General features: G+C 52.1%; 1 protein-coding gene across 6 annotated transcripts in view; it reads left to right on the top strand.

Moving 5' to 3' along the window:
* MSI2 (musashi RNA binding protein 2) overlaps positions 1-15788 on the top strand; it is a 389374-nt gene that overhangs the window by 303596 nt on the left and 69990 nt on the right. For all 6 annotated transcript variants that reach the window (XM_059997135.1, XM_059997133.1, XM_059997134.1 and 3 more), the window contains exon 8: positions 10495-10577. In XM_059997135.1, coding sequence (XP_059853118.1) covers positions 10495-10577 — 83 coding nt within the window. The remainder of the gene's footprint in view (positions 1-10494; positions 10578-15788) is intronic.

The following is a 15788-nucleotide window of genomic DNA, read 5'->3' as shown; positions in this document are numbered from 1 at the left end:
AAGCCTGTTTCTACCCCACCTCAGCAGAGGCATTTAGGTGGATTGAAACCCCACCCTAAGCTTCCAGGAGGCCCACTGTGTGGGTGGGGCTCGAGGGCGGGTGTCAGAAAAGTGGACAGATTTAAAACCCACTCTTTGGGGGAGAGCCTGGGGGTCCTAACCCAGATGTCCACCTCAGCGGGTAAGAGTCTTCCAGCCGGTGCCCCATCTCCGCTGAGCTCAGAAAGCCCCAGGGCTTAGAAGCCTTGAGGGACGGGCTTCTGCCGGTGGAGCCGCCAAAGCCCCCCAGGCCCCGTGTTTCCAGAGCAGCCCTCGCTCCAGCTGCGGCCGACCTCGGCCTCCTTCAGCCCCCTCCGTCCCCGCGCTGCCGTCCTGGCACCTTCTGCCGGGGTCCTGATCCGAGCCAGTTGTCTAGCGATTTAATTTGGTGAATTTACCACTGCGTCCCAGAGTTTATATTGGCACTTAACAGCAGTAATATGTGTCTCTCTCGCCAAGAACTGACTATTTTCCCTACCAAGATGGAACACCACGCACAAAAAATAGGTCTGTGAACTAATCTGCTGCCCTGACCAGTGTCATTCACAGAATCGCTGCTACGGAGCGCGCTAGGAATGAAATGAGATTGGGGTTGTCTGCCCCGGATCACAGGTGCTTTTTCCCCCTCGGTTAACAAGAGTCTGGGATGAGACACCCTTTCGCTGTAGCCGCAGGCACTTTCAAATCACGCTATCGGTATTCACGGCAGATTTCTCTCTTAGAAAAATGGTTTCGGGGTGGTTGGCCGCATCACTCTCTCTCCCTCCGCCCCACCTGCCCCTGAATCTCTTTCTCTCCTACCCTCCCTTCTTCCTTCCCTTCTTCTCCCTCTCTTTTCCTTTTAACCTCCCTCTCTTCCTTCCTGGGTGGTTTTTTCAGACACGCCCTCCCCCTCCTTGTAAAGCTCTCTATACACTCATATAATTTCGCAGACTCAGGGAGGTGCCCCTCATCAGTAAAAAAAAAAAAAAAATCTCCCACCGCCTGAATGCCTGTTTGGAATTCTAAGGTAGAGCTTAATTGCCTTCACATAAGGATTTGATCTGAGTAAACCACCGTGACCTCTGGGAGTAGAGGCAAGATCAGTCATTTACACTTTAGTATGAACTGGCTTCCAGTCGTTTCCTGAGTCTGGGGGGGAGGAGCTTCGTCTTTGCCCTGATCTCCCCCTGCCTTGGATGAGGACTGCCCCTGGGGCTGCTAGGTCCCGTTCTCCGTGAAAGAGATATCAGGGCCTTTTTAGAACAGCTTCAGTCTCCCCCTTCATATGAAAAGGGGGCCTGAAGATTCTCTTTCCAGTGGAAAGTTCTGGATTCTTTTCTACCAAATGGTCTTCACTTGGCTCATCCTGAATTGGGAAACATAAAGCAGAGTCAGACTTGGGTGGGCATCAGAATCACCAGAGAACCAGTTAAAATGCAGATTCCTGGGCCACACCCACAGCACCCACATTAGGGGGCAGACAGAGCTTGGGGATCTGCATTTTTAACAAGCCCCTCACCCATCAGAAGACTCTGCTGAAGGACCTCACCGAGAAGCGCTCGTTTAGGAGCACACTTCACTTTTACCCCCAACTTGGTTTACGGTCTGTGGGCCTCCATAAGTAATCCTTACGGTGCTTACGGTGGTCGTATGAAAAACTTACTTGTGACTGAAGCCTTCATGAAACACTTGCTGGTTCACAGTTGGCATCTGACCTTTAGAAGGTTGATGCTCACGTTTCAAGGTCAGATGTTGGTTAGAGCATCCTCGGGCTGAAAGGGAAAGAAAAGTACCTTTCCAGTTGAGAAACTGGCTCCCTCTGGCCAATGCCGCCAACCTAGCTTAGTATTAATTTAGGGAATTCAGTCTCGAGCAGTTCCTCAGCACTAGATTGGAGTCTGAGAGTGCCACTGCTGTCCTCCGGGCCCCCAACACCTGAGATCCCGCCCTGCCCCGCCTCCACGCTCCCGCCCCCGAAGGTGGCTGAAGAGGCGCGGGTCCAAGAGTCCCTTCCCCTCCTGATGAAGCGGTGTGTGGGGATGGAGAGACCCGTGTCGATTCACACCAATCCAGTCGCTGCCTGCACGCCAGCCACTTGTAATTCCCCACAGCCACAGCCAGCTCTGCAAGGCAGAAAGAAATATGATCAGGCAAGTTGAGAAAATAAATTAAACCAAGTGTCAACTTTTCTTGTTTCTCTCCTCATTATTAAGAGATGGAATGGGGCTCGTTTATCAAGCAGGGGGAGAAATTAATTGACACGGCCTTAATATCATGATGTCTGGCGTGTCTGGTCACATTCCTTCATTTTTTGGAAAGGCATTTTATTATCGTTTACAGCAACCAGCTGCCAGATGCTGGTGTAAACGAGGAAGCAGGTGCATGAGTGATGCCACAGTGGAAGGCTGCAGTGGCACCCTGAAGGCACGTGGCAGGGAGGAGAGGCCAGGTCAGAAAGGACCCCCCCAGAGAGGCAGCTTGCTGGCTCCAGGTCAGGGAGGAAGAAGGGTATGGGGCAGAGAGAGGACTGTGCTGAGAAGGGATGTCTGCAGACCATCCAATCCATCACCGGCTCATTTGCCAGCCGCGAGGGAGGGTGGCGTCTGCCTCTGATGGCCTCCTGGCCCACACACCTTTGTTCCCACCAGCCCTGAGGCTGAGTCCTGTGTCCATCGCGGGTCAGTGTGCCTGTCCCTGTTCTTTATAAGGCCAGGGACATGAGTGCTTCTCTCTTTATCCCTCCAGGGCGGCTGACCCATTAGAGAGCCAGTTTGCTGCAAGAGGTGTCTCCTAGCATCTTGCTTGATGACCCACCCCGTTTTCTGGCAGCTCCATGGTTGGGGTCTGGAAACGTTCAGAGGAGTCCCTACCCTGTGCCCATCCTGGGCTAGACTAGCTTAGGTGATGCTCTAGTTGTTTTTCTTTATAAAATTCATCTTTGTGGTGTCACTGTGAAAACCCTCGGCGTCCCCTGAGTTGCCTTTATGTAGAAGGGCTCAGCTACACACGCCCGGGAGTGAACACTCAGCTGGACCGGACAGCACGTCTCTCCCCCACTCTCCTGGCCCTCCTGCTGGGTCATGAGGCTGAGGGGCTGTCCCCCGGGTTGTAGAGGGTCTCTCAGAGCAAGGTGATGGGGTGGGGTTCCAGAGCCAGGTTGTGGGACACGTTTAGAATCCAGCAGATACTGGATTTAGAGTAACCCACCTTTATATGAAGAAAGGGGGCTGGGGTGGAACGAACATAGGCTCCCCCCTCCCCTGCTGCCTGGGCCTCAGTTCTTCAGTCTGTAAAGTGGGAACAATCATCCTACTTGGCGAGGGTCGGGTGTAAAGACTGAGTTAAAGAAGGCTGATCAATACATGTGGTAAGCTTTCTCTTTTTATAATTATTATTAGAATGTGGGCTGTATAACCACCTTTAGGATACCAGACAGTAGACATGACTGAAGGAATCCCATCCCTGGCTGGGTGGGAAATGACATGCTTATCTGATCGAAATCCACATTAGCGTTTGGGTGTAAGAACAGGCACAGCCAGGACTGGTCACCCCTCCTGCCCAGTACCTGACATCTGAAGATGCTGGAAAGTAATGGCAGCTCAGACTGAAGATCAGGAAAGTAATGGCAGCTCAGACTGGACTTGACTGATGTCCAGGTAACACGCAGTGAGTATCCCAAAATGGGGATCCGTCATTAGAAACATGTCCTTTCTTTTGGAAAGGCAGCTCGTTTTTTTCTTGGAACAGATCAGTCTTCTGAGTTACATTTTTTTAAGGACAAACCCAGGGACATGTGAAGCCATCCCATCCCGCCATGTAGGGGGGCCCTCAGACCCCATCCAGGGCTCCAGGAAAACCCTTCCAAGGAGATGAAACCGATTTGCCAAACCTGCTGTAGCCCATGGAAGTGGCCCTGACATGTTCTGAGTTGGGGATGGAGGCCAGCCCAAGATGAAGTGTCGCTAACGGACACACAGGTACCGGGGGTTGACTCCGTGCTGAAACCCACGGACCACCATGCTCGTGGCCCAGGTCTCGCCTTCCCAGGACTGTGGGGCCTCCAATCCATCTTTGAACACTTCCTGATTCAGGGAAGGCCCTGACTGATGACCTTCTCCAGAAAAGCAGGGTGGGGTCATGAAAGGAGCCGAGTATGACTCCTGGTTCAACTCCTGCTCTGGCTTAGTGTCCACACGCCTGCATGGACGAGGCGTTTAGCTGTGCAGTTGAGCGAAATGACGACACAGGAGCCTGCCCTGCCTCTCTCAGGGTTGCCTTGGGGACCAGGGAGGATGATGTAGGGGAAGCATTTTGAAACCAGAAAGTGCTCCCCACGCCCAGACCCAAGGGATTCATATTTTCTCTGGAAGCAGCTCGGGGATGCTGCCGCTTCCCCCAACACTGGGTTACTAGCAAGAGAGGGAGGTTTCCTGGGTTATAAATACCCTTGCGTACACATACCTTAAATTCCTCATGGGATACTCAGAATAAATCTGACAGTCTGGGTTTTTTTCTCTCTCATTTTTTTCCCCACTAACCAAGTGCGTTAACTCCTGACTTGCATTGATTTTCACTGAAGATGCGTTAGGCACTGTGTGATTGCCTATTAGTGTTCATTGACCTATATGATAAGAGACGAAAATTATATTTGAGGCTAGGGGGAGGCCGTTCCCATCTTTCCCTCCCTGACCTAAAAAAGAATTCTCTGTAAGTTAACTGCTGGGTGTTCCTCCGTGATCGCCTTTGGAGCGGGTCATTTTAATTTTGAGGTATCTTGTTTTCAGACTTCTCTTGCTGTGTGTGTGTGGTTTTTCATAGCTTTGAATTGTTCAGATGAATATTCAGTTTAGTTTATTTGAATAAAAGAGGGAAAAAAGGTTTGACTGTTAAATGCTTGTCTCTTATGTTACTTGTTAGTTTCCGATAATAGCTTCATTCAGGGGAATGCTGTCGAATTTCATTTTGAAATGCTCGCTGGCAACCGCTACCCTATTTATATCCGTTTTGAAATCCCTTTTTGTTTGGGCTTAACCTTCCCACCACCTTCTTCGTCCCAGTTTTGTTGACTCCTGGGGCCCCTCAGAAGCTCAGTTGCAGTTCAGGTGGGGACTTTGTGAGAGGCCAGACAGGTGACATTTTGCTGATGACAAGTTGAGAGGGTTTCTAGCCTGTTGTCCCCCAAGTTTTGGCCCTTTGACACTCCCCCTCCCCCCACCCCCGTTTACAGCCCCTAGGGCTCCTCTCCGTACCGTATGGCGGCTCGTGACTTTAAATCTCTAGGGAGGTGTTTTCTGGCTCTGGGGTGGCACCTCCTTAGGACCCAGGGAGATGAGACACTGGGCAGGGGTGTTCACAGGGGCACCCCAAAGGGCCCTCGTGGAGCTGGAGGCCCCGTAGACACTGTGCGTCAAAGTCCTTGCCTTGCTGGGGACAAGAGCAGGACCCCCCCCCCATGCACCACGCCCGGTTCTGCCTGCATCTGTGAGGCCCAGAGAGGTGAAGGGGCGCTCCTGAGGCGCACAGCTCATTACCTGGTCCTCGCTTTTGAGCGAGGGTAAGTGTGTGTTTCTTCCACCTGCTGCTGTGCTTCTTCCTGATGGGCTTTCGTGAGGCTCCATTTCTGATTCTCTGCGAGGCTCTCTTGGAAAAAAAATGAGAGGGAAATAAATCAGTCCTTCCCGCTCCTTCTCAGGAATACTCGATCTCCCTGAGCCTCACGTAGGATCTGTACATTTGGCAGATTGTTCAAAAGACTGATGCCTTGAAAACATTATGCATAGTGAAGTAAACCAGACACAAAAAGACAGACTGTATGATTCCAAGTACACAAAGTACCTAGAATAGGCGGATTCATAGAGACGGAAGGTGGAATAGTTACTGGGGGCTGAGAGAGGGAGGAAGGGAGAGTTACTGCTAACAGGGTGCAGAGTTCGAGTCTGGGATGGTGAAAAGTTCTGGAGGTGGGTAGTGGCAACGGTCGCACAACATCATGAATGTACTTCATACCGCTGACCTGTACCCTTAAAAATGGTTAAAGTGGTAAGTTTTATGTTACGTATATTTTACCCAATAAAAAATTAATTTCAAAAATGAAAAAGACTTTGATGCCGAAAAAGTATTTTTCCCGCCCTCTACCGCATCTCTCCCAGATGTCTGACTTCCTTGTGCTGCCCTTCACTCCTCAGTTTAATTGATTTTGGCGGGGGGTTGTTCGCCACTGAGTTGCTAATTCATTGCAAATGATAATTCATCTGGTTATACATTCAGGAATAACATTTATTGATAGTTAAGTGTTTCATTGCTTCTTTGCTTTCTCCAAATGGAATGAACAAATATTTTAGACATAATCAAGTTCGTTTTCTCTATTTGGGCTAAACAGACAGGGCTGTTGAAACGATATAGATCTTTAAAATACTGCAAATGAGTCTTGACATCGCTGAACTGTGATGCATCCGTGGTACATAGGCTTCAAATCCAGGCTCTCTCCTTTGATCAGAAAAATCATTTTTGTGATACTCGAATTTTGAGTTCTGTGGGATTAGGGAAGGGACCAGCAGGGAGTCGGGATCTGAAGTGACCGCCGCGAGTCCTGCCCCCTCCCTTCCCAGCGCAACAGTCTGCATTTTAATTCCCGTCTGCCAGCTCCGCCACATCTCTTCCCATCTCCGAGCAGTGGCAGGGAATGGGAAATTGGGGCCACAGTGAGTCCTGAGTGGTGCTGGGCCTGGAGTTCAGATAGTTATTGCATGGTGGACCAGGGAGGAGCGGGCTACAGCAGGAAAGCAGCTTCCTTGGCGGGGGAACTCAACCCATGGCCTCCAGGTAACTAGACTTACCTGGGTGCTATTGCAGGTCAAGTACGTGCTCAGCAGCTAGGTGACATTCAACCACTGTCCTCCGGCTCCTGGAGGGGTGCCCTTGACTGGAACTGCCTCATGCTGTTTCCTGGTGGCACGGATGGGTTTGCCTCATTCGTCCACACTCTCCTCCTTCCATCCAAAGCGCGTGCTTGGTCTGGCTGGAGCGATCTTGTGGGACCTGCCCACCTGTGTGGAGACAGCCATAACCTGCAACCTTGCTGTCTTCGTTTGCAGTGGCTGCCATGACAAATTACCACCGACTGAGTGGCTTAATGCAACAGAAATGTATTCTCTCACAGTTCTGGAGACCGGAAGTCTGAGATCAAGCTGTCAGCAGGGCCGGGCTCCCTCTGCAGGTTCTAGGGGACAGCCGTTCCTCTTGCAGCTCCTGGGGACTCCCGGCATTCCATGGCTTGTGGCTGTGTCACTCCAACCTCTGCCTCTGTCTTCACGCGGATGTCTCCCCTCTATGTCTCACTTCTACCTCTCCTCTCTCTTTTAAGAACACCTGCCATTGGGTGGCAGGCCCGCCCTAAATCCACAATGATCTCTTCTTGAGATTCTGAACTTAACTACGTTTGCAAAAACATTTTTTCCCGATAACGTCACATTCATAGGTTCCAGTGGTTAGGACATGGACACACCTTTTGGGGGCCACTGTTCAGCCTGTCGCATTCACCCTAATTAGCAGTGGGGTTCTCTCCCTACCTAAGAACTGGCCCATCCTGGCTCGTTTAGGGGTTTGCATGTTGCCTCAGTCTGAGTTCAGGCCAGAGGGGCAACTTCAGACACAAAGGAGACCCAGATTTACCCAGAGGCTAGACGTGAGGGTCGAGAGGGAGGGGTGAGGTCTGCACAGGAGAGATGCTCCTCTTGAGTGGGAACCTCTGACCTGTGCCTTTTAGAGAGCGAATTGCTTGAGAAGAGGGATGTTGCCTTGTTGATCTCGGGGTCCTCCACGATGTCTGGCACGGGTGGGAGCCGGTTTATGCCCAGAGAAGGGCTGAATCAGTCTTGAGGGGGAGGCAGTGACACAGATTAGCAAGATGCTCAGGCCCTAGAGAAGCAGAAATGGCTCGTCCTGTCATTCTCAGCCACCGGCTGCTGTGTGTTAGGGGCTCTGTGCCTCCTGGGGACCCAGGGAGAATGAGGCCGCAGCCCAGCCGTTGTCCTTGAAGCCAGTACTAGCAGATTCCTGCATCCTGTGCTGGGCCACCTCACCTTCCCTTTGGAGGGAGGACCTTCTGAAGGCATTGCATCTCAATCCCTTCTACTAGGATCCGGGCTCTAGAAGGGTGGCCAGAAAGGGGATTAACCAAAACAATGCCAGTCCCCTTCCGTGTGCTGCAAGGGTTCCAGCCTGGGTGAGAGTTTAACTGATGGTTTTCAGGCCCCTTTGAAGAGCCAACACAGCAAAGCCCAAAGAGAAATCATTCGGAGACTTGCCTCTGGGTGTGGTCTCGTCCCATTCTGCACATAACACACGGGACCAAGGGCCAAAGAGAAGGTCGGCGTTGTAGCTCTCTCTGCAGGGACCTGGTTTAGAGAGTGTGTACAAACCTAGTGAAAGGTTTCCTGTTGGGCCTCATTTTAAACAGAATATCATTGTGTCCAGAGACCCAGCTTGTCCAGGACCAAACTGGGAGAAACTTGCCAACTTTGACCCTGTGCAGCGAACGCTTGTGTGTGCCCCTCACGACGGGTCTGACCTCCAGCCTTACGTGTCTGTAGTGGGCTGGGCATGGGCTGTGTAGGCTGGGAATACCAACCTGGTATTTGGTGTGTGGTAATAAATTACATATCATCGTAAGGATCGTGATTGCCGATTCTGTGGTCATCCTAGCCCTCTGTTTTACTGGAAATTGTTTGAGAGCAGGGAGTGGCCTTTTCCATTCCTTTCCCGAGGAATCTTCTAGATCCTGCAGGAGCTGTAATATAGGTTTGCAGTGCCCTCAGCTCCCTATTCCCTGCTGTTCCTTAGAAGGTGGGGGTGGTAGCATGGGAGGTTGGAGAAAAGAGGGTCTTGAGAGATTCTCTCCCCACCTGGGATTTCTGGGGCCCAGAATAGACACAAAAGCTTAAAAAGGGAGCATCTGTATTTGTATTCATGGACAGGAAGCACTAATTATCATAATACAAAAAGAGCCGTTCTGATTTTTGTGTTCCTGGTTGGTGTGCCCAGACTTGCGTTCGGTCAGGCTCATATCTTTGCGGAAGATAGTATCTTGGTCAGTGGAGCTGCTATCACAAAGTACCATAGACTGGGGGGCGTACAAACAACAGAAGTTTATTTCTTACAGTTCTGGAGGCTTGAAGTCCAAGGTCAGGGTGCCAGCATGGTCAGGTTTTTGGTGAAGGCCCTCTTCCTGGTTTACAAACAGCTGTCTTACTGTATCCTCCTATGGCAGAGGGCAGAGAAAGCAGGCTCTCTCATGTCTTGTATAAGGGCACTAATCCCATTCATGAGGCCTCCACCCTCATGACCTAAATGTCCCCCCAAAGGCCCACCTCCTAATACCATCACGTTAGCGTAGGATTTCAATATGTGAATTTGAGGGAACACAAACATTCAGTCCATAGCAGAGATTTGGGTTGTGACCTGAAGGGGGGGGGACCCAGAGTCCTGTCTCAAACCTGGAGGCTCAGGGGGGAAGGGGCTTCCCAGAATGACACATAAGTTCGATGCAAAGTCAGAACTGGAGCCCAGGTCTGCTGCCTCCCCCTCAGGGTGTCTGTGCTCCTGCATGTGTTCACTGCAGCTGCGTTTCATCCTGTTTCATCCGAGGCAGGGTGCCATCCTGTGAGTGGGTCTGTGTGTCAAAGCGGTGCTTACCGAGTGGGGTCACAGATGGGGCAGCGTGCTGGAACCCAGTCGGGGGCGGGAGGAGAAGAAAGCGAGGGGCAGGAGGGTAGCGAGAGGCACTCAGGATGCTGAGCAGCAGGCGCCTGCCAAAATTCTTCAGTGCAGCTTGTCTAGCAAAGCCTGTCTCCAGCCGAGTAAATACAGTGCATAGCTGACAGGCTGACAGCAGGCATCAAACAGTCTTAAACTGCCCCAAATCCGCAGCGCTTTTGAAGCAGCAGTAGAAAAAGGATGCCTACGCAGAACAGAGGCCTGAAACTTTTAATAGTTTCTTCCAGGCCTCAGGATGTCCTGATGAGGTATTAGAGGAAGTAATTCAGGAAGAAAAGGACAAATAACCGCCTCCGTCTGGAGGCCGACCCAAGGGCTGGCCATTCAATCACGGAAGGGGCAAGTGTGGCCCCGCGGTGATCCGCCATGGTCGTCCCCCACCCGCCTGCCTCCTGCCATGAGCCGCAGGCTCTGACCCTTGTAAATAACAGACAAGTAAATTTCTTGTTTGCTTCCGGGCAAATGTAAACCACATGTGCCCGCCGCCTGGGGGACGAAATCCTTAACTTTTCCTCACTGTTGGAAGGGTGCTCTGTACAAATTAGAAATCGTTTCCTCAAGCTGGAGGCCCTTCCCAGGGATCCATCTGCCCTCGTCCCAGGAACCTGTCACCACCACAGGACATCAAAGAAAGACCGTGCGGGCCAAAGGGAACTGAACTCACCTCTCCTGTCTTTTTCCCCCTCCTTTTTCCTTTAGGGTTTGGCTTTGTCACTTTTGAGAATGAAGACGTTGTGGAGAAAGTCTGTGAGATTCATTTCCATGAAATCAATAATAAAATGGTAAGTTGGTAGGGGTTGTGCTGAAATGTGATGCCTGCCTTCCCCCATATACACCCTTTGTCCTGCAGACTGCTGCAGCTTGGTCCTGCTAGAAGGTGGGCAGGGTGGGCGTAGGGACCGGACTAACAGTTCAGCTCTGTGAATGGCGGGAGTTGACAAGCTTTTTCTGTAAAGGGCCAAATAGGATATATTTTCAGCTTTGCCGCCCATACAACTGACTGTCCAGCTACCAAACTTCCACACACAATATATACATGAATAAGCAGGGCTGTGTTTCAATCAAGCTTTGTTTAGGGACACTGAAACTGAAATCTCGTGTAATTTTCACATGTCACAAATTTTTATTGATTGATTGCCATTTAAAAATGTAAAAAATCATTCCTAACTCTTGGGCTCTACAAAAGGGGGAGCGGGGGGCAGTTTGACCTGCAGGTTGTAATTTGCTGACCCCTGGCTTAGGGTATGCATTTGCTGTTTAGATTGGCTTTTGAGGGGGTCTATCTTATATATGAAGTTTTATCTTCATGTATAAGAGTCTCTCTCTCTTTGGGCCCTGCTGGGTAATTAACGTTCTTCCCCTCCGATCAGCTAGATAGTTTTACCCTCATGATTAGCCGCTTTGGCCTCCTTTTGGCCCTTTAAAGTCCCTTTTCCGGGCAGGGCACCCTCAACAGGGAGGGGGTTGGATCATTGAAGTTTGGGGGAGGGGGGAGGGGGGCGGGGGGGGGGCAGCAGGCCTACCAGAGGAATGGCCACCAGAGGGCGCCATACCATGTGCAGCTCATGCATGCCGACTTGAGGTCTCAAACTCCCTTCTTCAAATTTAGTAGGTGGGTGAGAAACCCCTTCCTTGTTGGTTCCAGAAAAAATGGGAGCTCAGCAGGTGTTTCTGGAGCCATAAGCAGGTCCTTGAGAACCAAAACATTTTGGTTGGCCAGCAGCACCTCCAGCCCCAAGAGAAGAGGGAGGGCAAATTTGTGTTCACTTGCAGCTGTAACTTTGATATTTTCTTCCTTTAGTCAAAACATTCCTTTGCTTCTGAAACATGCATTCAGATACACATTGTATATTGGTCTGATATGTGTTCACTGACTTTAAATTAAATAATAGAGCTTTTAGCATGGATAAGATCAAAGCAATCTGCTTAGCCTGTGGTGCTACAGGCCTGATTCAATATTTGACTTGCTAATTTTTTCCCAGGGCACTACAATAATAATATTGTTCGTATTGTTCCTAGCCATTATCTGCATCTGAAACGAAAATACTATTTCTTTGCGTTCTGGGGTATGGAGGTGTCAGCTCAGGCATTAAAATGGTACAGGGGAGATAAGTGTGTAGGAATAACCCAGGTCTAGAGAGACAGGAGGCTTAAAGGGAAACCTGCTTCCAGTGCCCGGAGACCTTGTCTCTCCTAGCCAGGCCAGCTATTGACGGACTCCACTGAGGGCTGCCTGGGCAGCGGGGAGTGGAGGGGGCAGCCCAGGGCGCTGGCAGCCTCCACGCCTGTCCTGGCAGGACTTAACGTAACGGTTCATCGGGAAAGCCCGGTGTAGACTGGCAAGAGGCCTCGCTGTGCTGCCGCAAATGCGTATGTGCCGGCCCTTCACCGTTGACTGGCTTGGCAACTAGCCCGAGACACAAAGTGGGAAAGGGCTTTCTTCTCCCCACTGTTCCCGTGGGGAGACAGAGGCCCAGGGGATATGCCCCAGGGCCACCCAGATAGTGAAGGAGCACAGGCCTTGAGGTATTGGCTGCCAGGTGAACTGTACAGACGATTGTTTGAGCTTGGAAGTGGGGAGGCGAATCCCCAGATGACGTGGGGGACAATCAGAAGGTAAGAGTTCCAGCCCCAGAAAGGTAACCGGTGGGCTGGCCTGAAGCCAGAGAGGTTTGCAGCCATTGTCCCCAATCTTGCACACTTGTCACCTTCTTTTCCACTCAGGTGGAGGCCGACTGTGGCAGGTAACTGTGTGCAAAGTGTGAGGTTTCTGTTTTCTTTCGAATCTGGGGCTGGTAGTTGTTCTTTAAGAGAAGAAGTCGAAATGGAAGTAGGCAAGAGGAATGGGTTGGGGGTGCAGTGGTCGGGAACACAGAAGCCCATGGAGGTGTCACTACAGGTGCCTAGCCCACCCCCACCAGGTACAGGCCCTAAAGGGGAACTTAGAGGTGCTGGGAGAGAGAAGCAGTGGGTCACTGCTGGTCACAGGGCCTGTGATGACCACCTCGTGGGGTGGCTGGGGCCTGGAGGAGACAGCAAAAGCACAGGGTCAGGCTTGACATACGTCAGCTCTTGCCATGGTCCACATGGCGATCGATGAAAGGACTTCTCCGGCAAGCTCTCCTCCTCCGAAGGGTGGAATGTGAAGCGCATCGGTAGGGAAGCCCGAACCTTGAATTGCTTTGGATTCTGTGATACTAGTTTCTACTTCTGAGGCCCAAAGAAAAGCAAATGAATTTAAACTGTGCTATGGACAGAATTCAAATGAGAGATCGGAAAGACTGAGAACTCAGAGAATGCCAAGCAGAAACAGGGGCGGTTGTGAGAATGCACGTAGGAGTGTTGTGTAAACTGGACTGTGGCTCGAAACTGTAAAGACAGCTCTCCCGGAAGCCCCAGTCTCTCTGTGAATTGGGCAGGAACGGAGAGCTGTGGGGACCCCCCCCCCCCACTCCGTTCCCACAGAGTCCCTGGAGCTACCATTTTCTCATATTCACAGAGAGGAGAGGTCTCACTGATGATGAGAGAGGACTCTGAATCCAGCTCTTCTGGTTCTTGACCCAGTCCTCGTGTGCCTGGCACTCAGTAGGTCCTGTATAAATAATTGTGTGACAAATGAAGGATTGGGGGAGGGACCACGAGACAGTGAGGCACATTATCATTCCCAAAGCCATTGCCCATCTAATGTGGTTGGTGAATCTCCTGGACATCTGTTAAAATGAGGGCCCTCCCCTGACGTCCAGGACAGCCAGGCACGAATGCTTCTGGCTGCAGAGGAGCGGGGAAGCCGGGACCGCAGGAGCTGACACACCCCCACTGCCAGCGTACAGGCCTGGCCTTAAGGAGGCCGCCTCCGTGGCGGTGGTGGCAGGGGGATGGGCAGAGAGCCCCACCTGGTGCTCCCACACGAGAGCCTACGAATAGCCAGTATTTTTGAGAGCTCGCTCCGTGCTTTGCTGAGTGTTTGCTTTATGTATGTCATTTGACCATCACCCACGTCTGATGTAGGTACTAATTATCATCCCCATTTAACTGATCAGCAAGGTGAGGCAGAGATAGAAGTTAAGCAGCTTGCTCAGAGCCACATGGCCAGCGAGTGGCAGCAGCAGATTTCAAGCCCGAAAGCTAAGGTCCAGAGCTCACGTTGGTACCCAGTAGGCTGTTCCCCATTCTCCAGGCTGAAAGAGACCTGAAGGGTCATCTCACCGGGCCTTCCAAGGCCACTGACCACCCCTCCCAGGCAGCCGTGCTGTGGCTTGGGTGGTTCCAAGTTCTTCTAAGAGAAGGGCCAAGGACATAGGCTCGCTCGGGGCCGGATTCCCAGCTGGGAAGAAGGGCCGAGCTTCTAAGAGGTCCCTGTCGGCCACAGGCATCTCCCCCACCCGCCAGAGGCAGGTCAGCAAGGGGCACGGGGGCAGCAGGCTGCCACCGGAGCTCAGGGCCTGAGCGATGAGACTCAGCCCCGGCCTCCGACCTGGCACAGTCAGAGCACAGCGCAAACATGGCTCCTCTACAGTAAACACACGGATGCGCACGCAGGGCCGCCTGGTGACCGTCCGGAGGGGGCTCCTCCCCGGACACTCAGCGAGCCGGCGCTGGTGCAGTGGTGACACATCCCTCCCGCCGCGGGCCCTGATTGAAGCAGCGGGGACACTTGCCTGATTAGTCACCAGCACAGCCTCCCAGTGCCTCCTGGCCCTGCAGGGAGGCAGGTGGGAATTGACAGAGACCTGCCAGGCGGCTCAGAGGCCTGGCTCAGCCCCCATCTCCAAGGAGTCGGAGGCGACGCCCGCCTCACCGGGTGAGATCTCGGGGTACATTTAGAAAGGGGCCAGGCAGGGGCACTTGTGATCCACAGCAGGACATGGGCGGTCACCAGGCACTGTGCCAGCAGCTTACATGCACGAGGTCATTGTCCCATTGTAGAGAGGGGGACAGTAGCGCTCAGAACTGTGAAGGGACTTCCACAGTCCATGGCTCTAAGGGCAGAGCAGGGATTTGAACCTGTGTCATTCTGGCTCCAGCCCTGGGTCCTTCCCACTCTACCCTGCTGCCACCTCATCATTGAAAAATCTGGATTGATGTGACGGGTCAATATAAGGATGAGTTTTTAGTTGCTTTACATAAGGATTACTATAGAATTCCTTTAAAAAGGCCTTTTCCTTGTTCCTTTAAGGTGATCCAATTTATGAAAATTGCTAGGCAGTTGGCAGGCTTGTTAGGAATGCAGAATGTCAGGCCCCACCCCTGATGCACTGAATCAGAATCTGTATTTTGACAGATGCGCAGTGATTTGTACGCACGTTGAAGTCTGAACGCACTGGCGAGGATCACTGCTAATGAGATAATGTGGGGGGTTGGGTCACAAATCACCCATCCAGTGTCAGAAGGAAAGAACTCGGGAGTGAGGGGCCTCAGGCCGGAAGAGCGTGGAGCCAGCTGAGCTGGCCTGGCCCGGGGTCACCAGGCCAGTCTGGGACTCTCGGCACCGCTGCACACTCCCTGTGTGTTCAGAGACCAGATCTCCTCCCAAGGAAGCTCTCCGTGTCGGGGCCTCCCCTCTGACTTGGGTCTCGGAGTGTTGACTGAAGGTGTGTGAGGCTCACACTGGATGGGCTGGATCCTTGAGTGATGTCACGTGTCCTTGTCCCCAAGTTGGGACCTGCCGGGTCATTTAGAAACACCCAGGACTTGCCCAAGCCCGAATCCCAGACCCACCACTGGTTATCTCGTGACCCAGCAAATACCCACCTGTCTGTACCTGTTTCCTCCTCCGAAAGGTGGGACGGATGATGGCCACTGCCTTTGGCAGCTTTAGGAAGTGCTGGTTCAGTTTCTGGCCCTGGGAGGTCTTGGCCTGCTCTGTTGTCAGGTGTATAATCTGGTAGCCTTGAAGGAATAGGCCTTCCTGAAACCCTCCTTAGTAACTGCACGTTTCCTCCATTTGGCCTGAGCCGGGCACCAGCAAATCTTTTGTAAAGGGCCAGGTAGTA

The sequence above is a fragment of the Delphinus delphis genome, chromosome 19, assembly GCF_949987515.2.
Source record: "Delphinus delphis chromosome 19, mDelDel1.2, whole genome shotgun sequence".
NCBI lineage: Eukaryota > Metazoa > Chordata > Mammalia > Artiodactyla > Delphinidae > Delphinus > Delphinus delphis.
The sequence above is the reverse complement of the archived record's forward strand: the minus strand, read 5'-3'. Positions and strand labels throughout refer to the sequence as shown.